A 26,574-nucleotide genomic window follows, 5' to 3' on the forward strand; every position below is an offset into this window, starting at 1 on the left:
GATGAAATACTCTGTAGGTAATGTTCATAGGTCAAGAGCCTGGCTTGAAGGCATGGAGTATTTTCTGTTTTTTCTTACATCTTTCTATAAGTACTGTGGCTTGTATTTCTTTTTTCTTGTTTGTGAAATGATGGATACATTATTTTCTTGAAGATTTGCTTGTGCAGTGAATTTACATAAAAAATGGGTTATGTTTAGGTTCAGTTAATTTGACTTTCTTTGTCTTGCCCTAGAGCATGTAACGTTTGCTTTTTTTGCAGGAGGGAAGACTACTACTTGCAAATCTTGACCCAGTCACTTTAATGTGCTTTCCTTTTCCCTCAGGGCCCCGATGTTCAGAGGCAACCAGCAACATGATAGCCATGAGCTTCTAAGTCACATGCTGGACATCTTGTGATCTGAAGAAATCAAGGTAAATACACACTCCTTTGATAATTGGTTTCAGACCAGAATTAATTTTTTTCCTGCCTATGAAGCACATACAAGACAGGTATACTTTTTCAATAGCAATGTTGTTGTTTGCATAGAAAAGTCAGGTATACTTTTCCAACAGCAATGCTGTTGTTTGAATAGGCAAGGCAGATACACTTTTCCAACAGCAATGTTGTTGTTTGCATAGACAAGACAGGTATACTTTTTCTACAGGAATGTTGTTGTTTGCATACACAAGACATTGTTTTATTTTCCAACAGCAATGTTGTTGTTTGAATAGGCAAGATAGGTATACTTTTCCAACAGCAGATCCTGTTGTGCCATACAACTAGGATTAGATTGAACAACTCCAGTACTTATTGTGCCATACAGCTAGGATTATGTTGAACAAGTGCGCTACTTTTTGTGCCCTACAGATAGGATTAGGTTGAGCAAGTCCAGTACTTATTGTGCTATGCAGCTAGATTAGGTTGAACAAGTCCTGTACTTTTTGTGCCATACAGCTAGGATTAGGTTGAACAAGTGCAGTACTTATTGTGCCATACAGCTGAATTTATGCAAACTAAAATATCATCACAGTTTCCCCATTTTCCCTTGTTGTTACAAACTGAAATATTGTCAGTTCGCCCATTTTCCTTTGGTGCAAACCAAAATATTGTCACAGCATGCCTATATTTCCTAGTTGGTGTATACTGAAATATTGTCACAGCTTACCTATGTTCCCATGTTGTTGAAATGCTGATGGTTTCATATGATTTACTCTTGGGGTAGTAAAATAAACCCTATAGATTCTGGGGTTTAAAGATCAAAGGTCATGATTATGATAAGTCTGACATGAAAATGATGGTTTCTGCTCATTAAGTTTAATTCACGCCAGCATACCTTGACCAAAGGCTGAGCTAATTATGACTCTTTGGTCAGTAATGTAGAGAGTCAACCATACCCTAAGAATGCCTACACAGAGGAGTATTAAACATGAGGCAGATATATAATTTTACAGTGCAGATCAACATTCGTTGAAACAACCCTTGTTTCATCAATCAGATTCATTGCACCCTTTATGCCAAAATATGCCCTTCATTTGTTTGTTTTTTTGTTAAACTTTAATGTCATGGACATGAAACAATTGCTTCATGCAGATTTGGGCTTGAAAAGATTCCATTTTAATAACAGTTCCAAACTTTATGAATTATTAAACTTACAGAGAAAGTATTGATCCGCTGAACTGTCATGTCAATTATGTGGCAAGGGAGACAACTCAAATGATGATATCCGTGTTGGTTATCTCCCTTATATATTGTTCCCCTGTCTCAATGGTAGAAAATGGTATTGAAGGAAAATAACATTAATTTAGCAACAAATCTTGTACATATTAATATAAATTCTCTAGTGACACAAAGAAAGAAAAATTAAGAAAATAGAAAGATTTTTTCATGCATTAGGTTTTTGATTGTGAAAAAGACCATTAATAGCAGTTTCTCTGGAGTTATGTTCTTCGTTGTGGTCTTATGTAAAATAGTATCTCTTGATCAAAATTAGATCATTGATACTGCTCATTCCAATAAAATTTGATTTTGAAATGCAAATTACCTCTTCAAGAGAGGTCAGGTTGCAGTATTGAAATATTTTGAGCTGGTAGTAACATCCAATCACCAAACAGTGGATCATGATATCAGGATGAAAGTCAGGAGTAAGTATCTCTCTCTCTCTCTCTCTCTCTCTCTCTCTCTCTCTATATATATATATATATATATATATATATATATATATATATATATATATATATTGTACTTATGTGTGTGAATCATGTTTGTAGTTGATTATCATGGTTTTCTAGGTTACATATATATTTCATGCAAGTCTGTTTCTTTGTCATATTTTTTTGCTAATCATAATACATTAAGAACGCAATCTTGCACATCATGTCCTCCCAGGTTTATTTTAGCAACAGAAGCAATAACATCTTGTATATCCATCTCTCCCAGACTTTTTTTTTCAACAGAAGTGATCATGTATACATTCAGCCCACCCATTCTTGTTTTAGCAGTAGAAGTGATAACATCTTGTACATCCAACCCTCTCAGGCTTGATTTAGCAGTAGAAGGGAGAACAACTTGGCTTGACCAAGTTCATGTCAGATTAGAATGATCATGAATACTTCCATCTGCATAGTAGCACACTCTCTCTTGAGGCCTATCACAAATACATAGCCTATTTTTTTATTATTAATTCATCAATTCTATGGAGTTAATTTCGTGCCAGAGAATTATATTCTAGCTATATTTCTGTGTACTTTAGTATCATCAGTTTTCATGGGGGACCCATTTTCATGGTTTTCATTGTTGCCCCGAACTACAAATTTAAATCCCCAACAAAAAATGAGCCACGTAGGATGATGCCCCCACCCCCAGTTTTCTTACAGTGCTACATTCCTAGAGATTAACACAGCTACTAGTATTTGATAAATCAAGTTCAATACTATAACACTGTTATTAAATATTAGCTTTTAGCTTTTACATGTGTTTGTTTTATTTTTTATTTTAACGTTATGAAACAAGAATTATAAATCATTTTATATTGTTTCAATGCACACGTTCAGTAAGGTATCTGATAGCTGTAACTTTACACTCACATCCTTAAATTGATATGTGAGGTAAGTAAGGATAGAGAGAAAATAGAGAAAATGCATAAGGTATTCAAACAATAGTAATACTGAAAATGAAAGAAAAAATAATACAAAATAATAGTTTATGAAGATTAAATTTAATACTTATTCCAATTGAGTCTTCATTCGAGTACAACTGTTGTTGAAACATTTAAATCCTTCTGAAAGCACATTTCATTTTATCCCTGGATTTTTAATCCAAAAGAACAACAATCCTGTAAAATTCTTTAACTATTTCTTGAACACTATTATTAATGAAACACTATGTATATACACTAATTACAGCAAAGTATTAAAGATTACACTTCACAGATTTTTGGACAAAGCCTCTGTATCAACATCTTGTCAATCAAGTCTCATGGTACTCACAAATGCTTCTCAGGTAAATAATCCCCAAATTGCTGAATTAAACAAGTCCAGCTTTCTCAAGACCACTATCCATTCAGCGTGAATTGGCTTGATTAATGAGGTTGCAAGGTTTACTAATACAGTGCACTGATAATCACCAGTAACATCTTTTTCCATAATGACGTCCATGACCTGTTTAGCATACTACTCATGGAAGTGTGACTTTAATTCTTCTTTAATAACCAATTGGCCTAGTGTTGTTGGCTGCGATGGCTTCCTTTAATGTTGAGTACTCAAATGAAAACACGGCGAAAAGTGATTAATCTTGACAGGTGTTTTATTTGTGCTCATAGAGATGGAAGTATTGTTTTAGTGTTTTTGGCAGTGTCAGCTTTGACTGATGTTATTCACTTGGTGGAAAACACTGTGTAAGTATTGAACTGGCCAGGTCTTTGATTTGTGCTCATACAGGTGGTAGTATTGCTTAAACATGTAAGTGACCACTGTTTGTGTCGGCATAGTTTTATTTTTTTGTATTTATTTTGGGTATTTGTAGAGATTAAACCATGAAATTAAATACTTACTAATATGCAAACTTTGACAGGCAAAACCTTTAATTTAAGTCCCCACAAAAATGCCCTTTTTTACAAAGCCACGAAAATTGAGCCAACAAAAATAAATGATTCTACAGTATTTCTCATTCTATCTTCATCATTGATGAATATTTTATACTTCATTTTACTTGCTTCATCATAAGATAAACCTTCCAGGACCATTGTAAATACCCGCCCAAAGAAATGAGAGGATATTTCTGGGTTGGGCCTTTGAGGTTGACTTTTTTGCTGGCTTGTTTTGGTTTTCCCAGGATGGGGAGAGAATTGCATCATTTTCTTCCAGGTAAAGATTAATGGATGACACTGGGTGAGTAAGTGTTGAGCTGTTCTCTCAGCCTGTGAGACACATGAGAGACTGACTTCCTAGCATGAGTGTCAATGGGGTTCTGGACAATAAGGGTTTGGGTCATGTTCACATGAGTGACTTACTTCCAGGTGTGAGTGTCATTGGGGTTCTGGACAATAAGGGTTTGGGCTATGTTCACATGAGTGACTTACTTCCAGGTGTGAGTGTCAGTGGTGTTCTGGACAATAAGGGATTGGGCTATGTTCACATGAGCAGCTGACTTGCAAGTGTGAGTTTGGCATTTCCAGGCCTTCATTGTTTCTGTTGACAGCAGGGACTGCAGGGCAATGGGTCAGGATATCAGTGAATCTCCTCAAATTACTCCCCATGCACCTCTAAACACTTTCTCTGTCTGATTATCTAATCATTTTAAATGCCATTCACTTATTGATATGTTATTCATACACTAGAAAACTGTACTTACAACCACATGATAGCATTCAAATTATCTGCTCCTTAGCAAATCTTTCATAACAGAATTCAACTAAATTATGGCTGTATAAAAGATGTGGCAAAATTTGAATGCTGTACTCCTTTAGGAAGCCTGTTACGATGGCTTGCTTGTGTTGTCATGGAGTAGATGGATACGTTGTGTACTGTTGCATGGGCAGGTTGTTCACTAGTGTTCCGCAACTTTTGGCATCACTTTGGAGACACAAAATTGTCCTGTGATACTAGCAAAGTCTGGCACTCGTACTTGTATGACCGGTCCTTTTGCATAAAAAATATTGTTTATGAAACTTTCTTGACAGTCCAAGTATGTGAAGCAGTTTGTGGTCACTGTTGATTTTCTTCAATCCAGAGTTTATTTATTTTCTCTTGAGTCAGGTACAGAAATGTTACATAACTTGTGACATTCTCATTCTAATGTCTCTAGTCACTCTTTCATGTTTGATGAGTAGCTGTTTGGCAATTTTAGCCTGAGCCTGTTTCGATGAGCCATCAACAAATACTGGACCCATCTTGTGCAAACTTCATGGAGCTTCAGTTGATTCTTCAGTATATTAAAGATCATTTGTGAAAATTGTAAAACCTTCCACTTGTATTCAGGCTGTTTGTCAGATGCCCCTTTGACAACTGCCATTTCTCTTTCACCAGTCACTGACAGTGATCTTCCTGAATGTGGGTCATCTTCTTCTACCTCAGAATTGTAGAATATAAGGGAGAGAACTGCATTCATAAACTTTTATCCAAATTGGCCTTGTTTTCAGAGATGAGTAGTCTATGACCACCCAGATTTTATAGTATGCACTTTGTTCAGTAGAAAAATTTTTTCCTTCTCTGACATTTTAATGTTACTGTTAAATATGTGCAACAGCAATTGATTTTAAAGAACATTATTTTGTCTATTGATCTGCATCAAATGTATTGATGGGTTTTGGAAACTAAAAAGGTTTTAATGAAACTTTCAGAACTTTTTAAATACCCTCTGTATTTCAGCAGCATTTTTAGTGGTGATAAATCACATACTGTATAGGGAGCATTTTTAGTGGTTATATAGTCATATACTGTATATGGGGCATTTTTAGTGGTGATAAATCATATATTGTATAGGGGTAAGTTTTAATGGTGATAATTTACTGCATAGGGGCATTTTTAATGGTTATAAAATCATACACTCTATGGGGGGCATTTTTAGTGGTTATAAAATCATACACTGTATGGGGGCATTTGTAATGGTTATAAAATCATACACTCTATGGGGGGCATTTTTAGTGGTTATAAAATCATACACTGTATGGGGGCATTTGTAATGGTTATAAAATCACATACTGTATAGGGGGCATTTTAGTGGTTATAAAATCATACACTATAGGGGCATTTGTATTGGTTATAAAATCTCATACTGTATAGGGGGCAATTTTAGGGATATATAAAATCACATACTGTATAGGGGTCATTTTTAGTGGTTATAAAATCACATACTGTATAGGGGTCATTTTTAGTGGTCATAAAATCATATACTGTATAGGGGGAATTTTTAGTGGTCATAAAATCATATACTGTATAAAGAGGGCTTTTGGTGGTAGAGAGATGTTTGTGTTGAATGAGGATGTAAAAATAAATTCCATAAATTTTTTTGACCTTACATAATTTACTCTGGTTTTCTAACTGCTAAAATAATTTTAGCCAACATTTAAAAGTTATATTACTGGTCTAAGTTGCATACCTGTATATCCCAGACAAAATTGATTCTATACAGTATATAAATATACCCAGTATGTTTTCCATCGCAGAATATGGTCATCAGGTTAATTACACATTTGTGGATGCTTTGTTTGGAGGCTGTCTTGTTAGCACTGTAATGTGTGAAAAATGCCAGTATGTAAGTATATATTTAGCTTTACTGGTCATAGACTAGAAAAGCTTATGAGATGGTTATCCATGGTCATTTGTCTGAACTTCTGTTAGCACAAGTTTGTTAAGGCAACTCCTGAACCACATGGAGGGTTGCCATGAAAACATTACACACACATTCATCGCAAGGTATAAATTGGTCCTAACTTAAAATGGTACCACTCTGACACCACAATAGTGACCATCTTGAATATGTTGTTATTGTTACTTTTCCATGATATGGTTTTCATTGACCAAAATACTTTGTATAATGTCTAGTTCTTTCCAAATGAAAATGGGGCTGATCTGAGATCTAATATGGCTACCATAGCAACAGTCTATCAAAACCCCTTGTTATTACTACACCTTCAGTTTGAAGTTTTCACCCAAGGACTTAGGGGGTGCTCACCAGTTATTATGTACTTCTGAGAGAGTGACATATGTAGTAGTTGAAGTTGTTTGCATTTAAAACATGCACAATGGAGAGAATGGTGGCATACCTCTATGCTACATTAATGTGGATGATATTTCTTTGGATAATGTACTTTTGGAAATTACACATGATTTAAACACACTGCTAACTAAAATGATGGTCCCTTGTGCTAAAAAATGAGCCTGAATTAGTCTAAAGTACACTATCCATATCAGCTATTAAAATAGGGAAAATGAATTTTGCCAGATTAGACAGTACCAGCTTCTGAAAGTGCAATGGATGAATTACCAGATATATAAAATGTAAAAAAAGTTATTGGCTCTTTTTTATACAGTTTACCTCTGAAGATTAGGAAATGAAAATGACCAAGTGGAGCTAACACTTTTTTGAAAGGTGCACATCTGGAGTAAGGCCAAGCTGTATACTCTATAACCCATATTGCACCCATCAATTGTATACAAAATAAAGGGAACTAAAGGTTCTTTGAATTATACCTAAGATATACAAGGTCTTTTTTAAATAGCCAGTATAACCAGTGAGGAAAGCCAGGAAAATTCTTTTTCTTTAAAGTCCTAACCCTATGCAAAATACGAAACTGTAGAGCGCCACCTTAAAGCAAATATAAAAATGTATGCAATTATTTTTTTATTTTCAGATAATTATGTATGATGTTCTGAATAAAATGGTACATTCATATTGATGTTAAGCATGAAAATAAGCAAATTATGCTCATTTTGCTCTTGCTTATATAATTTGCCATGAGGCATGTTTGTGTGAGTAGTGACCTTAATTATGGGGAAATTAGAAGTCTTAGAATATAGGAATAGAGTCAACTTAAATTTAAAACTGTTGTAATAAGTAAAAGAAATATATAGTGAAAATTTTTCTTTTCATTTATTTGCAATGAAATAAATAATAAATGATGAGAAAGTGAATTCACTTCTTCCATATTAAACAATAGACATATATTTTACACTTTGACCTTTGACCTTTATGAACCTGATGTGTTCCATCCCTTTTCAAACTGTAAAATTCATTGTTGATATCTCAGAAATAATTCTGGCTAGTTTCATGTTTCTGTCATTCAGCATAACATTGGTTGCTGTGTTTACAAAATGTAATGTGCATTCTTAAAATAGCTCACTTTTTATCATGGGAGGGGCTGGACTTGTTAGAGACTCTGACACTCATAAATACTGTTCTGTGGTGGGAAATGCAGGAGAATTATTCAAAAGGACTGTTTTGATGCTTGCGACTTAAATGTTTCAGCCATAAAATCATAATTAAATCATACAATAATAATACCTATATTCTCTTTATCGGGGTGCTCACCAGTTATTATGTACTTTTGAGAGAGTGACGAATGTAAAGTGAAGTTGTTTGCATTTAAAACATGCACAATGGAGAGAATGGTGGCATACCTCTATGCTACATTAATGTAATGTGGATGATATTTCTTTGGATAATGTACTTTAGGAAAGTGTACATGATTTAAACACACTGCTAGCTAAAATGAATGGTCCCTTGTGCTAAAAAATGAGCCTGAATTAGTCTAAAGTACACTATCCATATCAGCTATTAAAATAGGGCAAACGAATTTTGCCAGACTAGACAATACCAGCTTCTGAAAGTACAATGAATGAATTACCAGATATATAAAACGTAAAAAAAGTTATCGGCTCTTTTTTATACAATTTACCTCTGAAGATTAGGAAATGAAAATGAAAATGACCAAGTGGAGCTAACACTTTTTTGAAAGGTGCACATCTGAAGTAAGGCCAAGCTGTATACTCTATAACCCATATTGCACCCATCAATCGTATACCAAAATAAAGGGAACTAAAGGTTCTTTGAATTATACCTAAGATATACAAGGTCATTTTTAAATAGCCAGTATAACCAGTGAGGAAAGCTGGAGAAATTCTTCCTTCTTTAAAATCTTAACCCTATGCAAAATAGGAAACTGTAGAGCGCCACCTAAAGTATCTATCTAGTTGGTTGTAAAGTGTTGATCTGATCGCCACCATGGCTGCATTTGTGGCCATCTTGAAAAATCTTGTTATTGCTACACCTGCATTAATGATTACATCAACTTTAGGTTTTCATTAAAATGTTTGTTATTTTTAGGTCTTGAGGTCCTAAATAAAAATATCTTGATTTGACTTCTTATAAGGCCACATTAGTGGCCAACATGAAAATTTTGTTATTGCAATTTCAGGTGTCTTGATGCAGGTCATATTAACAAAGGTTTTTCACTTCATATGAAGTCTGGTTAGTCCTAAATGATCTGACTTTTAATATAGTCATGCTGATACATATAGTGCTACACCTGCTAAAAAGAAACTTATCTAAACATGGTGTTTTCACTAGTTGATCATTAATGAAAATTATGCAGATATGACATCCAATATGACCATAGTGACCTTGTTGAAAATCTTGTTATCATTACTTTCCCAGACTGGATGATCATATTGACATTTAACTCTTAAGATGTCTAGATTTTTCTCAATGAACATGGTTCCAATCTTACATCCAAAATGGCTGCCACATTGAAAATCTTGGTATTGCTAGTCCTTCTAAATGAATGGTCATACTGACATGGGGTTTACACCAAAAACTTCTTATGATGACCAGTTGGTCCTAAATGAAAAATGGGGCCAATTTTACATCTCTTGTGGCCACCACAGTGACCATCTTGTAAATCTTGTTTTCACTGAAGAATATCAAGGATCTTTTCAGCACTTTGCAGTTAAACAGAGAAGCAGTTTTATCTTGGATACATGGACATTCATTGCATATAGGAGAGCATTACCCCTTCATTGGACTCTTGTTTGGCAAATATAACAACTTTTTAGGGGTAGAAACTACTACTAGTTGTGACCATTGCAAAAAATGTATTTTTTATTGGAAGCTCATGACATGCATTGTATCAGCTTTAAAGTAAACTAAATTGATTTATGGTATTTTCATATTTCTGGCTCTTGCTTACATGCCAACCATTATGCTTTTGGCAATAAAAAGTTGTTTTTTTTTCATTTTTATTATCATCTCTTTAACTCCACTGATATGAATTTGAGAATATTCTTAAAAAGGTGACTGCTGAATGAGAATAGCATAAAAGTACTTTCCTTATTTGCTATTTATAGCAACTGTATATGACTATTTCCAAGAAAACAGATGGGTTTCTTCAAATGTGAACTTTGTTTCACAGATTCATTTTATTAATAAGCTAAGGATGTTGTGAACCAGTCTGTACTTTTAAAGAAAATGGTGCCAGATGTTAAGTGAAATGTTTACGATGTGAGTTGTGGATGTTATTTGACAGGATGGATCTTATCAAACTTCAAAATAGGTCCGATTAGAAAATAATGGTAAATTGAAACTACTTTATAAACCTTAGTTTGAGTTCAGTACAGAGGATGATAACAGAGAAATTGCTGAAAGTGCTGGTTAAATGTCATAAACACAGCGCCCTCTGCAAGAGAATGGCAAAACTGTGCTTTGTCTTGAAAATTGAGATATTAAAAGTTTTCTCTTAAACTGGTGGACCAACTGTACTCAGATTGTTTATATGTAATACAGCCTTACTGTGGTTCAAGTCCTACTTGGTGAACAGGACACAAACTGTGTCTGCAAATGGAATACACTCTAGCCCAGTTAATCTATGTTGTGGTGTTCCACAGGGGTCTGTTCTTGGACCTGTTCTCTTCACTCTATACAATCAGCCACTCTCAAGTGTCATAGATTATCATCCAGTGTCTCACCAATTGTACGCTGATGACACCCAAATATACAAATCTAGCCACCCAACTGAAGTTGATGCTACCATACAAGGTGTAAAGAGGTACATCTCTGATGTAAAATCATGGATGACATGAAACAAGCTGCAGATGAATGATGATAAAACTGAGGCCATTCTGATCACAACACAAAGACTTTCTCATTCACATCCTTTACCTCAAACAATAAATATCAGCAACACCAACATTAAATTCACACAATCAGTATGAAACCTAGGTGTTACTCTGGACAATACTCTCACATTGCACCAACATGTTATGAACATATGCAAGGCTGCATATCTTGAGCTGAGACACATCAGCTCCATTCGCAATTATCTTTCAGTTGATGCCACTAAAACACTTGTGTGTTCACAAGTACTTTCGAGACAGGACTATTGTAACTCAATTCTGTTTGGTTCATCTCAATATCTACTCCAGAAACTTCAAAAAGTTTAAAGCACAGCTGCTTGGATCATACTTAGAATACCATGATCAGAGCACACCTACCCACTGCTCTGTACCCTACACTGGCTATCCATTCGATCCAGAATCAAACACAAAATTTGTTCTCTGTGGTACGTTTCACTGACAGACTCCAGTCCAACATACCTATCTGACATCACCCATGTGTACACACCAGCAAGATATGTATGTTCCTCATCTGACAATCGTATACTCATTATTCCCACTATGAAAACAAAGTCATATGGACAGTGTTCTTTTGCATACCAGGGCTCAACAACATGGAATGAATTGCCCACTGAACTTAGACACAAAGACTTAGTGATCCCATTCAAGAGTGTTCTCAAAACTCTCTTACTTCGACTGCAAGAACAAACTTAAAGACATAATAATGTTTCCTACCTTAAATATTCTCAGCATGTTTTCTAATGTTTTCTAATTTCATGGTGTTTGTTTTTGTAATCATATCATTATATGTTTTTTTGTTATAGGTATTGTCAAATGTTGTAAGCGCTTAGAGCTTCTAAAGATTAGGCGCTATACAAAGTCCTCATTATTATTATTATTATTATTATTATTATAATGTGAACCCTATCCAATGAATGTTTTTTTAAACATTCTTACCCTGGATTTTCTCTTTAATTAATTTTATCATGTTTACCAGTGGAGTCCCAATTCTTTAGGCAGCTGCATATAAATGTAGTTTTATTTCTTCTGAAGTTGTAATTTTTTAAATCTTTGTAACTTTATTTTGTTTTGTAGATCTCTGAGACTTTAGAACCATTTCTGAATTTGTCTTTACCTGTTCAGGAAGAAAAAGTGAGATTTTTTACAGTGAAAACTGCAGTTAATTCACTATATTTAAAAAGATCCTTTACAGTTAAATGCGTTATGTAGAATCTAGATAGTAGCTACTTGGCTTTGAAATCCAATATCCCTCATTTTACTTTCTGTATCCATAGACCAAATTGGCCAACAGCTGAGCTGTTGCAAGTGTAATTACACAGTTGCAAGTATAATCATATAATCAAGAACTTGCTGTCCAGTCAGCTTCAATTAACTTGGATAGAATTTGAAAATCATTTGCCAGTGGATGTAATTGGACAGGAGAAAGAGGAGGCAAGCAAAAACCTGGTGAAGGTATCAGATATGGCTCTCTTGTGCAGTGCTTGTTTAGCTTCATCTATCTTTCATCCTTCTCTTTCCTTGGTACTATCTATTTTACTTAAAATTGTCACTCTACACAGTTTGAACTTTTTCTTGCTCTCCTCCTTCTTTAACAGTAATGATTTTGAATAATTTAACAACTCTATATGACTTACACAACATCTTTCTTTTTGTTTACAGCAGTTATATTCATTTTGCTTAATGCAGCAACTTTACAAATATGTTGTATCATTGAAGTATAACTGTTATACATTTAAATGTGAAAGCTACACTCACTGCATTGTAAGCTGTTTTTGACTGTGCTGTTTTGCCTTAATACAGTAAATGCTGTTTATAATTCAGCCAGATTTCATGAAATATTGAACATATTACTAGGCGCATTATTTTGGTCTATCAGTGTTGAATATAACATTCTGCCTTGATTATAACAAGTCAATGTTTACTGCATACCAGTAGTGATATTTCTCCATTGAATACATTCCAAATGACATCATTGTTAGGAAATAAGCTCTGCCATCTCTCAAATCTAGCAGTCCTAGAAAAACAAAACTTTTGTCTTCCCCATCCATATGTCATGTACAGAAAGGAAAAAAAACTCTTACCTAATCCCTCAACTTACAACCATGAGGTGATTACTCATCAACATTTTCTTTGCCATTTAAACTTATCCATAAAATTGTCCTACATTGTCTATACAATTCCTAAAAGATCTTCATTTTAATCTACTCATCAATAACTGTGGTATAAAATTGTGTTTTAAAGTTTCTGTAAAAGGAATGGTAACCTTTGTTTTATTCAGTGAATAGTTTTTTATATTTTTCAAAGTTTGTGAGCTACATTTTTTTTCTTAAATGTTAAGCTGTACCGTATTCTGTGTGTATGGAATTACTAACCCTTCTAAATGTCATTTGTATCCCTCAAATATGAATTGCATGGATTATAGAGCTTTTAATTCTGATCTGAAACAGGAAGTGGGTTTCTATGAGATATTTTCTGTAATACCTTTGTGTACTAAATGCAGCGGCAGATGTGATTCCTCTAAGCTATGTTTTTTGTGCCCTCTCCCAATAGCAATGCTGGCCTAGTAGTGCTCCTTTTCTGGACTTCTAGATAAGCACATTATGATCTTGACCAAAAGTTTTGCTGTTGTTGTTTTGGATTTAATGCCATTTCTCTGCACAAAATAGGGTATACATGGTGGCCAGTATAACTGGTGGTGGAGGAACCTGGTGTAGTAGCCAAATTTACCCCTTGTAACAGGGAAAGAATTGGCTGTTACACCTGGAAAACCTTGGTAACAGCCAACAACCAAGTGGAAGCTACTGGCAAGATTGTTCACATCCCACATTGGCCAAGCCTGAGACTCTAATCCACATCTGTATAGGTGAGATATCAGCAATTGATAAAGGCTAGCACTTTAGACGACTCGGCCATCCAGGACCTGACCAAAAATAAAATCATTCCACTGACAGTGGCAAGACATGTAATGTCATATCATTGGAATTCTTCTGGAGAAGCCTAAATCTGGTGGTATGGTTTGTATGAACATCAGTTCATTCAGCTGGCAGAAGTGGAGGGGGGGACACCTGTTGCTTCACTTGATGATGGTAAGTGACAACAGGAGCCCAGGGAGAAAGCACTTCATATACACCTTTTAAAATTGAAGGCTGTAAGGAAAGCCATTCATTGCTGCAGTGATCACCTGTGTGGAAAAGAGATCCTGGTAATGTTGAACAATTCTGCAGTAGTTGCTGACCACCTCAGTTGTGGGTGGGGTGTATGGAAGGATTACCAAATCGCCCAATATAAGTATCTTGGTCAAGGAGGTTTTTATGCTGGTGTTTCTAGCACAGGATCCAGTCTAGATAAGACACATTCTGGGCAAACTGAATGTTTTGGTCAATTCTTTGTAAGGAACAGGTCAGATGTTGCCAATCAAGAGGTCACTTTAGCTGTAGATTCTTCAGTTTATTTATGCACTTTGGGGGCAAGCTGCTAACCTTTTTCACCCCAGTCCCATATCCAGAGGCTTGAGCCATGGATTCTCAAGCAGTCAGCTGCAGTGGGATTAGGGCCTACACTTTCCCTTCACCTGTTCTGATTCAGAGTCATTCAGAAAATCAGGAACTAGACTTGCAAAGTTATTCTGGTAACCTCTGTCAGATGAACAAGTCATGGACAACTTATGGTGAATGATATTTTCAATCTTATGATAGATCTCCTTAGAGAAATCCAATTACAATTCAGAGATTTATAGAAACCATTGACTGTTATGCACGGTCAACCTTTAGCTCTATCATGCAGAGATCACATTAGTGTGATCAGGTTAATATTCTTGGAGAAACATAGTTAACTAAAATAAAATGATCTTTCTCTTGTCATACAATACATGTATGTTGGTTCTGAAAGCCATGTAATATGACTACACTAGTATTGATTATATTCATTTGAATCTTCTCTTGCTAATTTCTGTGAAAAGCAGAGAAATTACTGAGGTTATGCTCTGCAGTTTTCTTAGTCCCACTGACAGTACATTAGTATTAAACTTTGATTTTTTCTCATTTCAGAGACCTAGTATAGCATCTCTATATAATATTGTCCTTGTGGAAGGGAAGAAGGAAGGTGAAGAGGAGGAAAGAGACAGGGAGGAAGATATGAAGGAGGATATTATCCCTGTAGAAGGGGAGGAGGAAGGAGACAAGGAGGCAGATCTAAAAGAGGACATTGTTGCTGTGGAAGGGGAGATGGATGCCAAGGAAGGGAAAGGAGACAGGGAGGCAGATGTGAAGGAGAATATTGTCCCAGTGGAATGGGAGATGGATGGCAAGGAAGAGAAAGGAGACTGTGAGGCAGATGTGAAGGAGGATATTCACCCATTGGAAGTGGAGAAGGAAGGTGAGGAGCAGGAAGGAGACAGGGAGGAGGACGTAAAGGAGGATATGGTCCCTGTAGAAGGGGAGAAGGAAGCCAGAGAGAAGGCAGAAAAGGAATCAGATGTGGAGGAGGATATGGTCCCTTTGGAAGTGGAGAAAGAAAGCAAGGAGGATGAAGAAGATAGAGAGGAGGATGTGAAGGAGAATATGACCCCTGTTGAAGGAGAGAAAGAAGTGAGGGAGGAGGAAGGACACAAGGATGAGGATGTTAAGCAGGATATGGTCCCTGTGGATGGAGAGAAGGAAGGCAAGGAGAAGGAAGGAGACAGGGAGGCAGATGTGATGGAGGAGATGGTCCCTGTGGAATGGGAGAAGGAAGATGAGGAGGAAGGAGACAAAGTGGAGGATTTAAATGAGGATGTGGCCCCAGTGGAAGGGGAGAAGGAAGGCATACAGGAAGGAGACAGGGAAGAGGATGTGAAGGACAGTGTGGTTCCTGTGGAATGGGAAATGGAAGGCAAGGAAGAGGAAGGAGACAGAGAGGAAGATGTGAAGGAAGATATTCTCTCTGTGGAATGGGAGAAGGAAGATGAGAATGAGGGAGGATATGTGATGGAGGTTATGGTCCCTGTTGAGTGGGAAGAGGAAGGAGACAAAGTGGATGATCTGCATGAGGATATAGTCCCTGTGGAAGGGGGGAAGGAAGGCAAGGAGGAGGAAGGAGACAGGGAGGCAGATGTGATAGAGGAGATGGTCCCTGTGGAATGGGAGAAGGAAGATGAGGAGGAATGAGACAAAGTAGATGATCTCAATGAGGATATGGTTCCTGAGGGAGTGGAGAAGATAGCCATGGATGAGGAAGGAGACAATGTGGATGATCTGAATGAGGATATAGTCCTTGAGGAGGGAGGTAATGAAGGCAAGGAGGAGGAAGAAAACAGGATGGTCCTTGTGGAATGGGAGAAGGAAGATGAGGAGGAAGAAGGAGACAAAGTGGAGGATTTAAATGAGCATGTGGCCCCAGTGGAAGGGGAGAAGGAAGGCATAGAGGAAGGAGACAGTGAAGAGGATGTGAAGGAATATGTGGTCCCAGTAGAATGGGAAATGGAAGGCAAAGAAGTGAAAGGAGACAGGGAGGAAGATGTGATGGAAGATATTCTACCTGTGGAATGGGAAAAGGAAGATGAGAACGAGGAAGGAGACAATGTGGAGAATCAAAATAAGGATGTGGTCCTTAAAGAAGAGCAGACAGAAGGCATAGAGGAAGGAGACAGGGGAGAGAATGTGAAAAATGGCATTGTCCCTGTGGAAGATGAGAAGAATGGCAAGGAGGAGGAAAGAGACAGGGAGGAAGTTATGAGGGAGGATATTGTATCTGTGGAAGGAGACTATGTAGGTGATAAGGAGAAAGGAGACAAGATGGATTGTCTGAATGAAGATATAGTCCATGTGGAAGGGGAAAAGGAAGGCAAGAAGGAGGAAGGAGACAGGCAAGAAGATGTGATGGAGGTTATGGTCCCTGTGGAATTGGAGAAGGAAGATGAGGAGGAAGAAGGAGACAAAGTAGATGATCTGAATGAGGATATGGTCCCTGAGAAAGGGGAGAAGGAAGGCAAGGATGAAGGAGACAGGGAGGAGAATGTGAAAGTGGATATTTTCCCTTTGGAAGTGGAGTATGAAAGCAAGGAAGAGGAAGGAGGCATGGATGAGGACATGATGGATGATATGGTCCCTGTGGAATGGGAGAAGGAAGGTGAGGAGGAGAAAGGAGACACAGAAGAAGATATGAGGGAGGATATTGTCCTAGTTGTACTGGAGTATGTAGGCGAGGAGGAGAAAGGAGATAGGGAGGAAGATATGAGAGAGGATCTGGTTCCTGTGGAAGGCAAGAGGGAAGTTGAGGAAGAGGAGGGAGACATGGAGGAGGATGTGAAGAAGGAAATGATCCCTGCAGATGGGGAGAAGGAAGGCAAAGAGGAAGGAGACAGGGATGAGGATGTGAAAGAGGATATTGTCCTTATGGAAGTTGAGAGGGAAGGTGAGGAGGAAGTAGACTTGGAGGAATATATGAGGGAGGATATTGTCCATGTGGAAGAGGAGTATGAAGGCAAGGAGGAGCAAGGAGACACGGATGAGGATGTGAAGGAGGATATGGTCCCTCGGGAATGGGAGAAGTTAGGCAAGGAGGAGGAAGGAGACATTGAGAAAGATATGGAGGATACCAAAGATATGAAGGAAGAAAAATCATCATCTGGTGAGTAGAGAATGCCATAGAGTGCCAGATAACTTAGAAATGCTTTTATTTGTGGGTAAAGAATACCATAGAGTGCCAAGTAACTTGTAAATGCTTTTATCTGTGGGTAGAGAATGTCCCAGAGTGCCAAGTGACTTGGCAGTGTTTTTATCTGTGTGTAGAGAATGTCATAGAGTGCAGATAACTTGGGAATGCTTTTATATGTGAGTAGAAAATATCATAGTGTGCCAAGTAACTTGGAAATGCTTTTATTTTTTACCTAACTTTAGTACATTCTCCCTTTCTTTTCAGCAATGCTATCATGTTTTGTCATAATAAAAACTTTGTAATCTTCATGTTTAATACTTGTTTTGCTGTTGTATGACACATCATTACAGGATTGGTTAGCAGGCAAGATTTATATCATGTTTTCATTATTCTGTATCTGAACAGATGCTGGTATAGAAGAGAACTTGGAGAGGGACGTAATCAAGTATAGCCATTCTCTTGAGGCTTCCATGACCAGTGATTCTGGATCGGTTGGCAGTGCAGAAAATGGCGTGGAACCATCCCAAAGTCCTGTCCACATTTCCCCTCACATCAGCTTACCTGCTCTAGCTGAAACTACACTAACAAAAGATGCAAGTGTAGTCTACAACTTGATTCCCAGTGGTGTTGCAGTATGGGAGACAGAAGATACTGATGGGTCCAGCAAGGAGAGTCATATTGCTAATCAAGAGATGCATAAATCAAAAGTCACTGTACATGTAGAATATATGAATGGACCAATTGCCAGTGGTTATCTTGGAAGTGGCGATACAAGCTCCAAGGATCCAATGGAACTGGAGGCAGCTGCCAGCAGCATTCTGTTGTCTTCTTCTAGTTACAAACATTTAACACCTCAAGTGTCAGTGAGACTGGTTCTTCAGGTTTTTCACAAGATTTGTCTCAGAATATGCTGTACCAATCCAGTGAAGAGTCTGAGAAAGTTAAAGATTTAGATGCACCAGTCAAGTCTAGTCAGTCCAATGTTTCAGATGATACAGGAATGTCTACAAGGAACTGGAAGTATGGACTCAGCCACTTTAGGAAACCATGAAATTCCACTTAAAGCTGGAAATGATGAAGATATATCTGCTTCATTCAATGTGCAGTACTTGAAACCATCAGAGTTTGAGGATCCACAGCCAGTGAGGTCAGGTAAAGAGATCTGGAGAGAGGGGCAGAGAAAATCTGTCTTGACTCTAGCACCAAGATATCACTCAACTTCCAGTGAATGCTCACTTGAGTCTTGTCTCAATCTGTTCACTTTTCCAGAACTTTTGACTGGAAACAATAAGTTTGGCTGCAAGAATTGCACAAAGCTTAAGAAGAAGTTAAATCCTAATACAGGTAAGTGTTTTTCTCCCATCTACCACCATTTTTGTATTTCTTTTCTTTTATTTCCCATCCCGTTTTTATATATGTACTTCTTTTATCCATATGCTTTCCCGTTTTTATTTGTACTTCTTTTATCCTTACCCCAGCCCCAGTTATTATATATGTACTTCTTGTATCCTTACCCCATGATTAGTGTTTCATATTCGTAACTGTTTTACAAATACTTGTTATCTGTATCATATATCCATATGAGTGTCCATTACTCAGTTCTCCATATAACTGAACTCTTCCACACCAATTGAGGAAGAATTGGTAGAATGCTTTGGAAGGCTGAGTTAAGTGGGGACAGTGATGGTATGACATCCTGGATACAACCTTCTAAGAGAGGTGGGGATGGTGTCAAAGGTTACATTTTCAGAGGCAGTATTGACTTTGCCTTGTAACCTAAACACCATGTACACCAATTCAGTGAGAGGGATATATTTTGGTATGATGTTGGTATGAAGTTTCAGGGGGATCATTAAATGACACTGAAGGATTAAAATCTTGAATGTTGCCAAGGGAGATGGGGTGAGAGTGGGTGGTAGTTGGAAGGTTGTGTAAAAAAGTTTAGAAATCTGGACATTTTTTTTATAGCTTTCATCTTTATTGTAATTTTTCAAAAACAACATGGGACTTTGCGGTCTTGACCTGGTGTACATGTATGCACTGGGGTCCATATACATGCATAAAGTCACTTCATTTGATCTTAACTCAGTAACTTAGATACTTGATGCTTGTCAGATATAGGGATCTGATACTTACGGAATATGGAGCCTTGATAAATATGGGATATAGAGACTTGATATCAATGGGTTATGGAGTCTTGTTACCCATGGGCTATAATGACCTGACACCAATGAGTTATAATGACCTGATACCCATGAGATATGGACACCTGATGCTCATGGGGTATTTAGACCTGATGCCGATGGGATTTATAAATCTGATAAACATGGGGTATAGATAACTAATACCTATGAGATACAGAGACTTGATACCCATGGTCTTGAGAGGCTTGATACCATGATATTTAGAGACTTGGTACCCATGGGCTCTAGAGACCTGATGCCCATAGGATATAGAGACTTGATGCCCATGGGATATAGAGACTTGATGCCCATGGCATATAGAGACATGATACCCAAAGGATATAGAGACTTGATACCCATGGGATATAGAGACTTGATACCCATGGGATATAGAGACCTGATGCCCATGGGATATACAGAACTGATGCCCATGGGATATAGAGACCTGATGTCCATGGGATATAGAGACCTGATGCCCATGGGATATAGAGACTTGATACCCATGGGATATAGAGACTTGATACCCATGCAGTGTATGAAACTTGCCAAAAGATCATGCAATCATACAGAATCAGTAACCTGAAAATACTAATGGTCCATTCTGTAAGTAACTGGTCCTTCATTTCATCAGACAGTGTAGACATGAATATTAGCCTTTAATAAGGACCTTTATATAATGAAACAGGGGGCCTCGAGTGGCCGAGTGGTCTAAAGCGCTCTCCGTTACGGATCACTGCCATCTCACCTCTGTCTGCATGGGTTCGAGTCTCGGATTCAGCCAATGTGGGTATGTGAGAAAGCTTGCCAGTAGCTTCTCGTGGGTCGGTGGTTCTTTCCGGGGTTTTCCCAGGTTCTTCCTCCACCACTAATACTGGCCGCCATGTATAGCCTATCATGTGCTGAAAAATGGCGTTAAACCCCACAACAACAACAACAACAATATAATGAAAACTTAGAGGATGATGAAAAACACAGAATATTGATATCATATACAAACTTTATTACATTTTATTAAATTAGCACAAGATGGCCACTATTTACTGTCCAGGACAATGATACTTACTGTCCAGCTGATGTAGGTCAATACACAAGTTACTTAGAGTCATCATAATTTGGCCATTATGGCCAGTCTGAATATAGTCTGAATTAAAAAGCAGGATCCTCTTTGATTGACTTGTCATTGAGGACAGTTATGAGAACTAGACCCAGCCTTTTAATGTACAGCTGCTCATGACATTGGGTCTGTGGAAAGCTACGATTCAGCAGTATATTGCAGGAAAAGGAAATGTATTAAAGGCATTCACATCTGTAGATTGCAGCTTATAGTTTTTTCAACTCAGCATCTTGAATGATATCTGTGTTTGTAGTTAACATCATTGCCTTGAAATGTAGATAAATTTTCCTATTTCAAACATCATCTGCATCATCTAATTTTCTTGAAACTAATTTACACTGTTATTTCATTTATGTTTGTAATGTATTTGTCTAATGAATAGACCAGGATTGTTTACCTTGGCATGTGATGGCTCCCTTAACGTTTTAGTCCTGCATAAAAAATGAACATTTCTGTAATTCCAGCAGCAACATGGCTGATTACATATACACAGACCACTCTGTTTCAGGATATACTAAACAAAATAGTGTTTCTCAGTATGTTGATACAAATGGTGGTGAAATCCTTCATGTGCATTTCTGTAATTCCAGCAGCAACATGGCTGATTACATATACACAGACCACTCTGTTTCAGGATATACTAAACAAAATAGTGTTTCTCAGTATGTTGATACAAATGGTGGTGAAATCCTTCATGTGCAAAAGAAAATCGGTTATGTCAGCTTCATTTAGAGAAGCTCACAGGATAATTCACTGAGCTACAGTGACTGTCTCAGATATCATTCATGATCTTGAGGTGAACAAACTATAGTATTATTGTGGTCAAGTCATACATTCAGTTTACATATTTTAAGTGAATTATGCAACTCTCATTTTTGTTTCACAGTATTCTATTACTTTTAGATAGTTTTTTTTCCTTTGTTTTTATTTGGTCTTTTAGTCTCTGTTGACATCAAGGCATATCTCAACATGTTCACCTAGGGAATTGGAAGTATTTGGTGTCATGAAACATAACATATAGATGCAGAAGAGACTTTATTTGGAGATATAAGAGTCTAATGAACAAAGATTAAACACGAGTTATTTATCTTCTCATGTCACCATGATTTATGAGTGATCCTCAGAAAGAATTGTTTTTTATTTTTTCACTTTTTTTACAAATATTTCTTTTAATATAATGAAAAGATAAATATATGCCTAAAAATTTCAACAGACAGACTGGCTGCTCGTTTTTTGCACCAATATGCAGTGAAATTGGCTGGCATTAGATCAGCGGGCAGGCAACAATTTTGTGTGTTGTATCAATGGGATTTATTTGGAAATGTTTGTAGACGTGCACCATATTCCAGTAATTTTCAACTCTCCAACATGATGCAAGGGCAGAGGGATATGGGGTTGAAATGTATACAAATTCCATGCTTATGTTGTCAGGAAAGTGTTGTAAATAATTTGAATATTATGAGGATTACCATTGCATGCAGATGTGAGAAAAAAAATCCAAAACTATATGTCATTTTTTAAAAGAACTAATTTAATTAGGTTATTCCAAATTGGATCACAGATGTTCTTAATTTTTTTCATACAGAGATAAAAACAGTCTACTCCAATGCCAGCAAGAAGTACCTAATAATCCAGCCACCAGCTGTACTAACCCTGCATTTGAAACGCTTTGAACAGGTAGGTTGCTGACTCTAAAAGGCAGTGGAGATATTTTAAAATCCTTTGTCTGTCCATTCTTCATTCTATCACCTTATCTCCACTTAAACTCCTAAATGGAAATTCACCAGACTTGGTATCCGTTTCTTAGGTTTCTTGGAAAAGCTCAAAAGTCCGGGATTGTACACATGCTTTTGGCAGGCCCAGAATGTCCATGCATCTGCCCGTTAACTTTTTTTTCTCACATGATAGCTTAAGTTATGCAACACCTACCTGTGTAAGTTAACAGGAAAGTTTTTCTTGATGAAGAAATAAAAAAAATATTATTTTGGGGGTCAAAAGGTCAACAATCCAGGTCACAGACTGAAAGAAAATAAATCATTTCTTCATAAATAACAGGTCTATATCACAGACCTGGTGCAAACTTTGTCGATAACTTGCAATTGGGGTATGGAGAAAGCCTATTCATCTTGACATCAAAAGGCTACAAAAGAAGAAAAATTATTTATGCATAATACATGAGTTTTCTGAACTGCATATGAGGTGATTAAAGCTGGTAAACCTTACTCTGATTTTGAATTAGCTTGTAACATTCCTGTTGTGTGGTGGGGCCTGTTATGTGTAAAGCCATTATATATGAATCATGTTGTGTGAATTTCACTTAAGACTCAGACAATAGTGTATCACATGTGAGACTCAGACAATAGTGTATCACATGTGAGATTCAGACAATAGTGTATCATATTTGAGATTCAAACTATCGATACAGCTTAGTATTAAGAGAAGGGGTGTTTTTTGCTGACTCGGCAATATCTAAGTAGGATGAATATGTCTTCTATTTCTTCTTCATTTAGTGTATTGCCAGTGAGAAAATGACAAAAAATGACAACAATTATCAGTTTAAAGCTGTGCAGTTTACTGAAATGCCACAAATTTATTGGTGCTAAAATATTGTTTAACAAAATATATACATTAGTGCTTGGCTGGTGGATCTGGCAGCATCACCTCAAGGTTACAAGTTAAACAAAATTAAATGCAAGACATTGTCCTCAGCAGAGGTCTTGTTTATTTTGTAGTTTCTAAGCAATACCTGTATCATTTTGTGATTGTAGCTTGAAATCAAGAACATCAACAAGCCGGACTGCCATGTGGATTTTCCTTTTGTCCTGGATCTGTCTCCATATTGCAGTGCTCTTTGCCAGGTAAGTAGGGGGTTGTGGCTTTTTATGTCTTCACTGCAAGTACAGCAGAGGCATTTTGAAATGTTCATTTATATACATTCCCACGCAAACCTTTTGTGCTAGTAACCTGTTAGCATGTTGAAAGAAAAACCAATTTATGTATATTTAGATGAGATGTTTAAGTATTTGAGCCACTTAAATAATTGTTGTATTTTTATAATCAATCATTTGTATTTGGTACAGAGACATTTTGGTCAAAACTTTTGCCAGAGTTTACCAATATAACTTGATCTAGGCAAATGCTATACATTTTTGTCTTACATGGCATATAAGTAGGGCAAGACTATTGCAATCTCTGTTAGAGTTGGCACTGAGACAAGAAAACCCCAATCTAGGGTTTATATTATTTGTCTTTTGAGAGGTTTTGCCTGGTGGAACACAAATGATGCAACTCAGCAGAATTCTTTTTTTTTTCTGAAAGATGTCACTCATACAAAATGCATATAAACATAGAAAACAATCTTTTCACTTTCCTTGACTTGTTCATTTTTAGTTTCATAAATTCTTCCAACCTTCAATTTTAAAAGTAGGATTTTCAGTTCTGGCTGTTTCTTCTTGCAGAATGTAAAACCAGGCCAGAAGAAAATCCTGAATTCTCTTTACGGTGTGGTTGAGCACAAAGGAGGTTTGAAGGGTGGCCACTATACAGCATATGTTAAAGTCCGGCCAAGTCCCTGACCAACTTCCTCAGTACTAATCAGGTTTCTGTTAAAGAATACCTTGACCAGTACACAGAGAATGTCCTCCAAATGGGTGATAAGATGGTAGAAGAGATGGAAGAAGATAATGTTAGTGAGATCATGGTACCACCAGGCCAGTAGTTCCACTTCAGTGATGACCATGTTAGCAAAGTAACGGAAGCCGCTGTCAAACATGCACAGGCATATATGTTTTTTATGAAAGAATATATTAGAGATTCAATTGAATTTAGTTGATTGTTGATGATATAATTTTTTAGTTTAGTTTAATAATGAAGTATTATAATTCTGCTTATTTTATTCATGTGATTTCATGGTATAAAGAAAATTATAGTTGTTAAGAAAGAATTTTCTATGCATATGCTGTATTGTGTGTAACCATCTCATTTTATCCCAGGAACAAAGAAATTACAGTAAAATTAGGATAACGGGTACCCATGTAAAAATAAAATGTACATATATATATGCCTTCCTATTTCTGTAGTCAATATAAGCACCTATATAATATATGAAAAGTAAAATACATCTCTTGTGTTTGAACTTCTTCTTGTCTAATAGACAGAAAAAGTGTCAATTTCTTATCTATTTATAGCTGGATAGTGTGCTTACTGAAATATTTCATAAAAGAAACCCAAAGTTCACTTTTTGTGTTTAAAGCATATGTTCTTCATATCTTCTTATTTTGGAGATTTGCCCTGTAAGTGTAATTGGCCTTCATTAATGTAAAATCCAAGTATTTACCTTTATGGTTTTGATTGTACAGTATTTCATTTATTTACTTCACAGGATTTAATATTCTTTATAGCGCATCTTTATATTGGGTCTTGCTTATAGATATATATATATATATATATATATATATATATATATATATATATATATATATATATATATATTTGATCTATAAACTGAATTACTCACCCAACCAGTCCATTCAGTATTTGATCTACAAAGTGAGTCAGCCTCTTCAGTTATTCAACCAATACAGTATACCCATTCTCAGAGTTTAAAATCCAGCGTAAGTTGAAATTGTCAAGTTGATGCATTTTGCATTAGATAACAGACTTATGCTTCTATAAGATGGCTTCAATTATGTTGCAGTAATGTGTTAAAAATTCAAGTAAAACTAACAAAAAGAAATAATATCAATATGTTAAAATTAATTGCTAAGTGTTAATATCAAAACTTTAGAAAGTATTTTGTTACCACAAAATTCCCTAACAATAAATGCCTAATGTAAATAAACATATGACTTTCACAGATCTTTGAAATAAACATACAACCTTCACAAATTTTAAAGATAAGTACCTATAACTTTCCATGATTCTCTGTATTTAGAAGTCTATGCTTTCAATAATTCTATTTTTTAAAGTCTATGCTTTCAATAATTCTGTGTATTTAAAAGTCTGTACTTTCAATAATTCTGTGTATTTAAAAGTCTATGCTTTCAAAAATTCTGTGTATTTAAAAGTCTGTGCTTTCAATAATTCTGTGTATTTAAAAGTGTATGCTTCATTTGTAAACATGTGGTAAGCATGAGTAGGATTTATTGTAGAAATATTGTTTTTTGCAGTTTCATTTAGGTAAGGATGACTTATCAGTAAAAATTTGTACATATTTTATCAATTTAGAACCAAATGTGGACATTCCTGAGAAGAAAAAAAATTTAAATATTGGAAATACATCATCAACACCAAACAATTACTGCAGACATTAGAATTTCATCTTCACTTCACTACCCTTCATAGTTAACCATAAATCAAGTCATTTAGCAAGCAGCATAGATACTGATCTTCCATTGCATAATGTGCCATCAAGTCAGGGTCTGTTTTGTTTGTTTTGCTGATTGCTCCTAATAAACTTCATGGAGTTGGATGTGCTGGCTCATTATGCATTGGCAGATATGGGTCTGTGTAGTTAGCAGTTGGACTCAACTTATAAG

The 26,574-nt window shown here is 36.4% G+C and overlaps 3 protein-coding genes across 5 annotated transcripts; all 3 read left to right on the top strand.

Annotated features, from left to right (window-relative positions):
- The first annotated feature begins 393 nt into the window (after positions 1 to 393).
- LOC149786342 (uncharacterized) lies at positions 394 to 16,251 on the top strand. Of its 3 annotated transcripts, XM_089976756.1 has the most exons (3): positions 6,446 to 6,731; positions 12,182 to 12,238; positions 15,154 to 16,251. In XM_089976756.1, the coding sequence occupies exons 1-3, from the start codon at positions 6,627 to 6,629 to the stop codon at positions 16,249 to 16,251; spliced, it is 1,260 nt and encodes a 419-aa protein (XP_089832882.1). In that variant the 5' UTR covers positions 6,446 to 6,626. The 3 variants fall into 3 exon arrangements, with proteins under 3 accessions (XP_089832884.1, XP_089832882.1, XP_089832883.1); XM_089976758.1 differs by lacking the exons at positions 6,446 to 6,731; positions 12,182 to 12,238 and adding an exon at positions 394 to 412; XM_089976757.1 differs by lacking the exon at positions 12,182 to 12,238 and having other exon boundaries at positions 6,447 to 6,731.
- A 27-nt stretch (positions 16,252 to 16,278) lies between these two features.
- On the top strand, positions 16,279 to 18,693 carry LOC149786343 (uncharacterized). The gene is made up of 2 exons (XM_089976755.1): positions 16,279 to 17,713; positions 18,146 to 18,693. The coding sequence occupies exons 1-2, from the start codon at positions 16,279 to 16,281 to the stop codon at positions 18,691 to 18,693; spliced, it is 1,983 nt and encodes a 660-aa protein (XP_089832881.1).
- LOC149786344 (ubiquitin carboxyl-terminal hydrolase 45-like) lies at positions 18,694 to 25,448 on the top strand. Its single transcript, XM_089976760.1, has 4 exons — positions 18,694 to 19,084; positions 22,623 to 22,714; positions 23,806 to 23,895; positions 24,496 to 25,448. The coding sequence occupies exons 1-4, from the start codon at positions 18,694 to 18,696 to the stop codon at positions 24,610 to 24,612; spliced, it is 690 nt and encodes a 229-aa protein (XP_089832886.1). The 3' UTR covers positions 24,613 to 25,448.
- The last annotated feature ends 1,126 nt before the right edge of the window (positions 25,449 to 26,574 follow it).

Source organism: Sinohyriopsis cumingii, chromosome 12, assembly GCF_028554795.1.
Source record: "Sinohyriopsis cumingii isolate HCF-2022 chromosome 12, ASM2855479v2, whole genome shotgun sequence".
Taxonomy (NCBI): Eukaryota; Metazoa; Mollusca; class Bivalvia; order Unionida; family Unionidae; genus Sinohyriopsis; species Sinohyriopsis cumingii.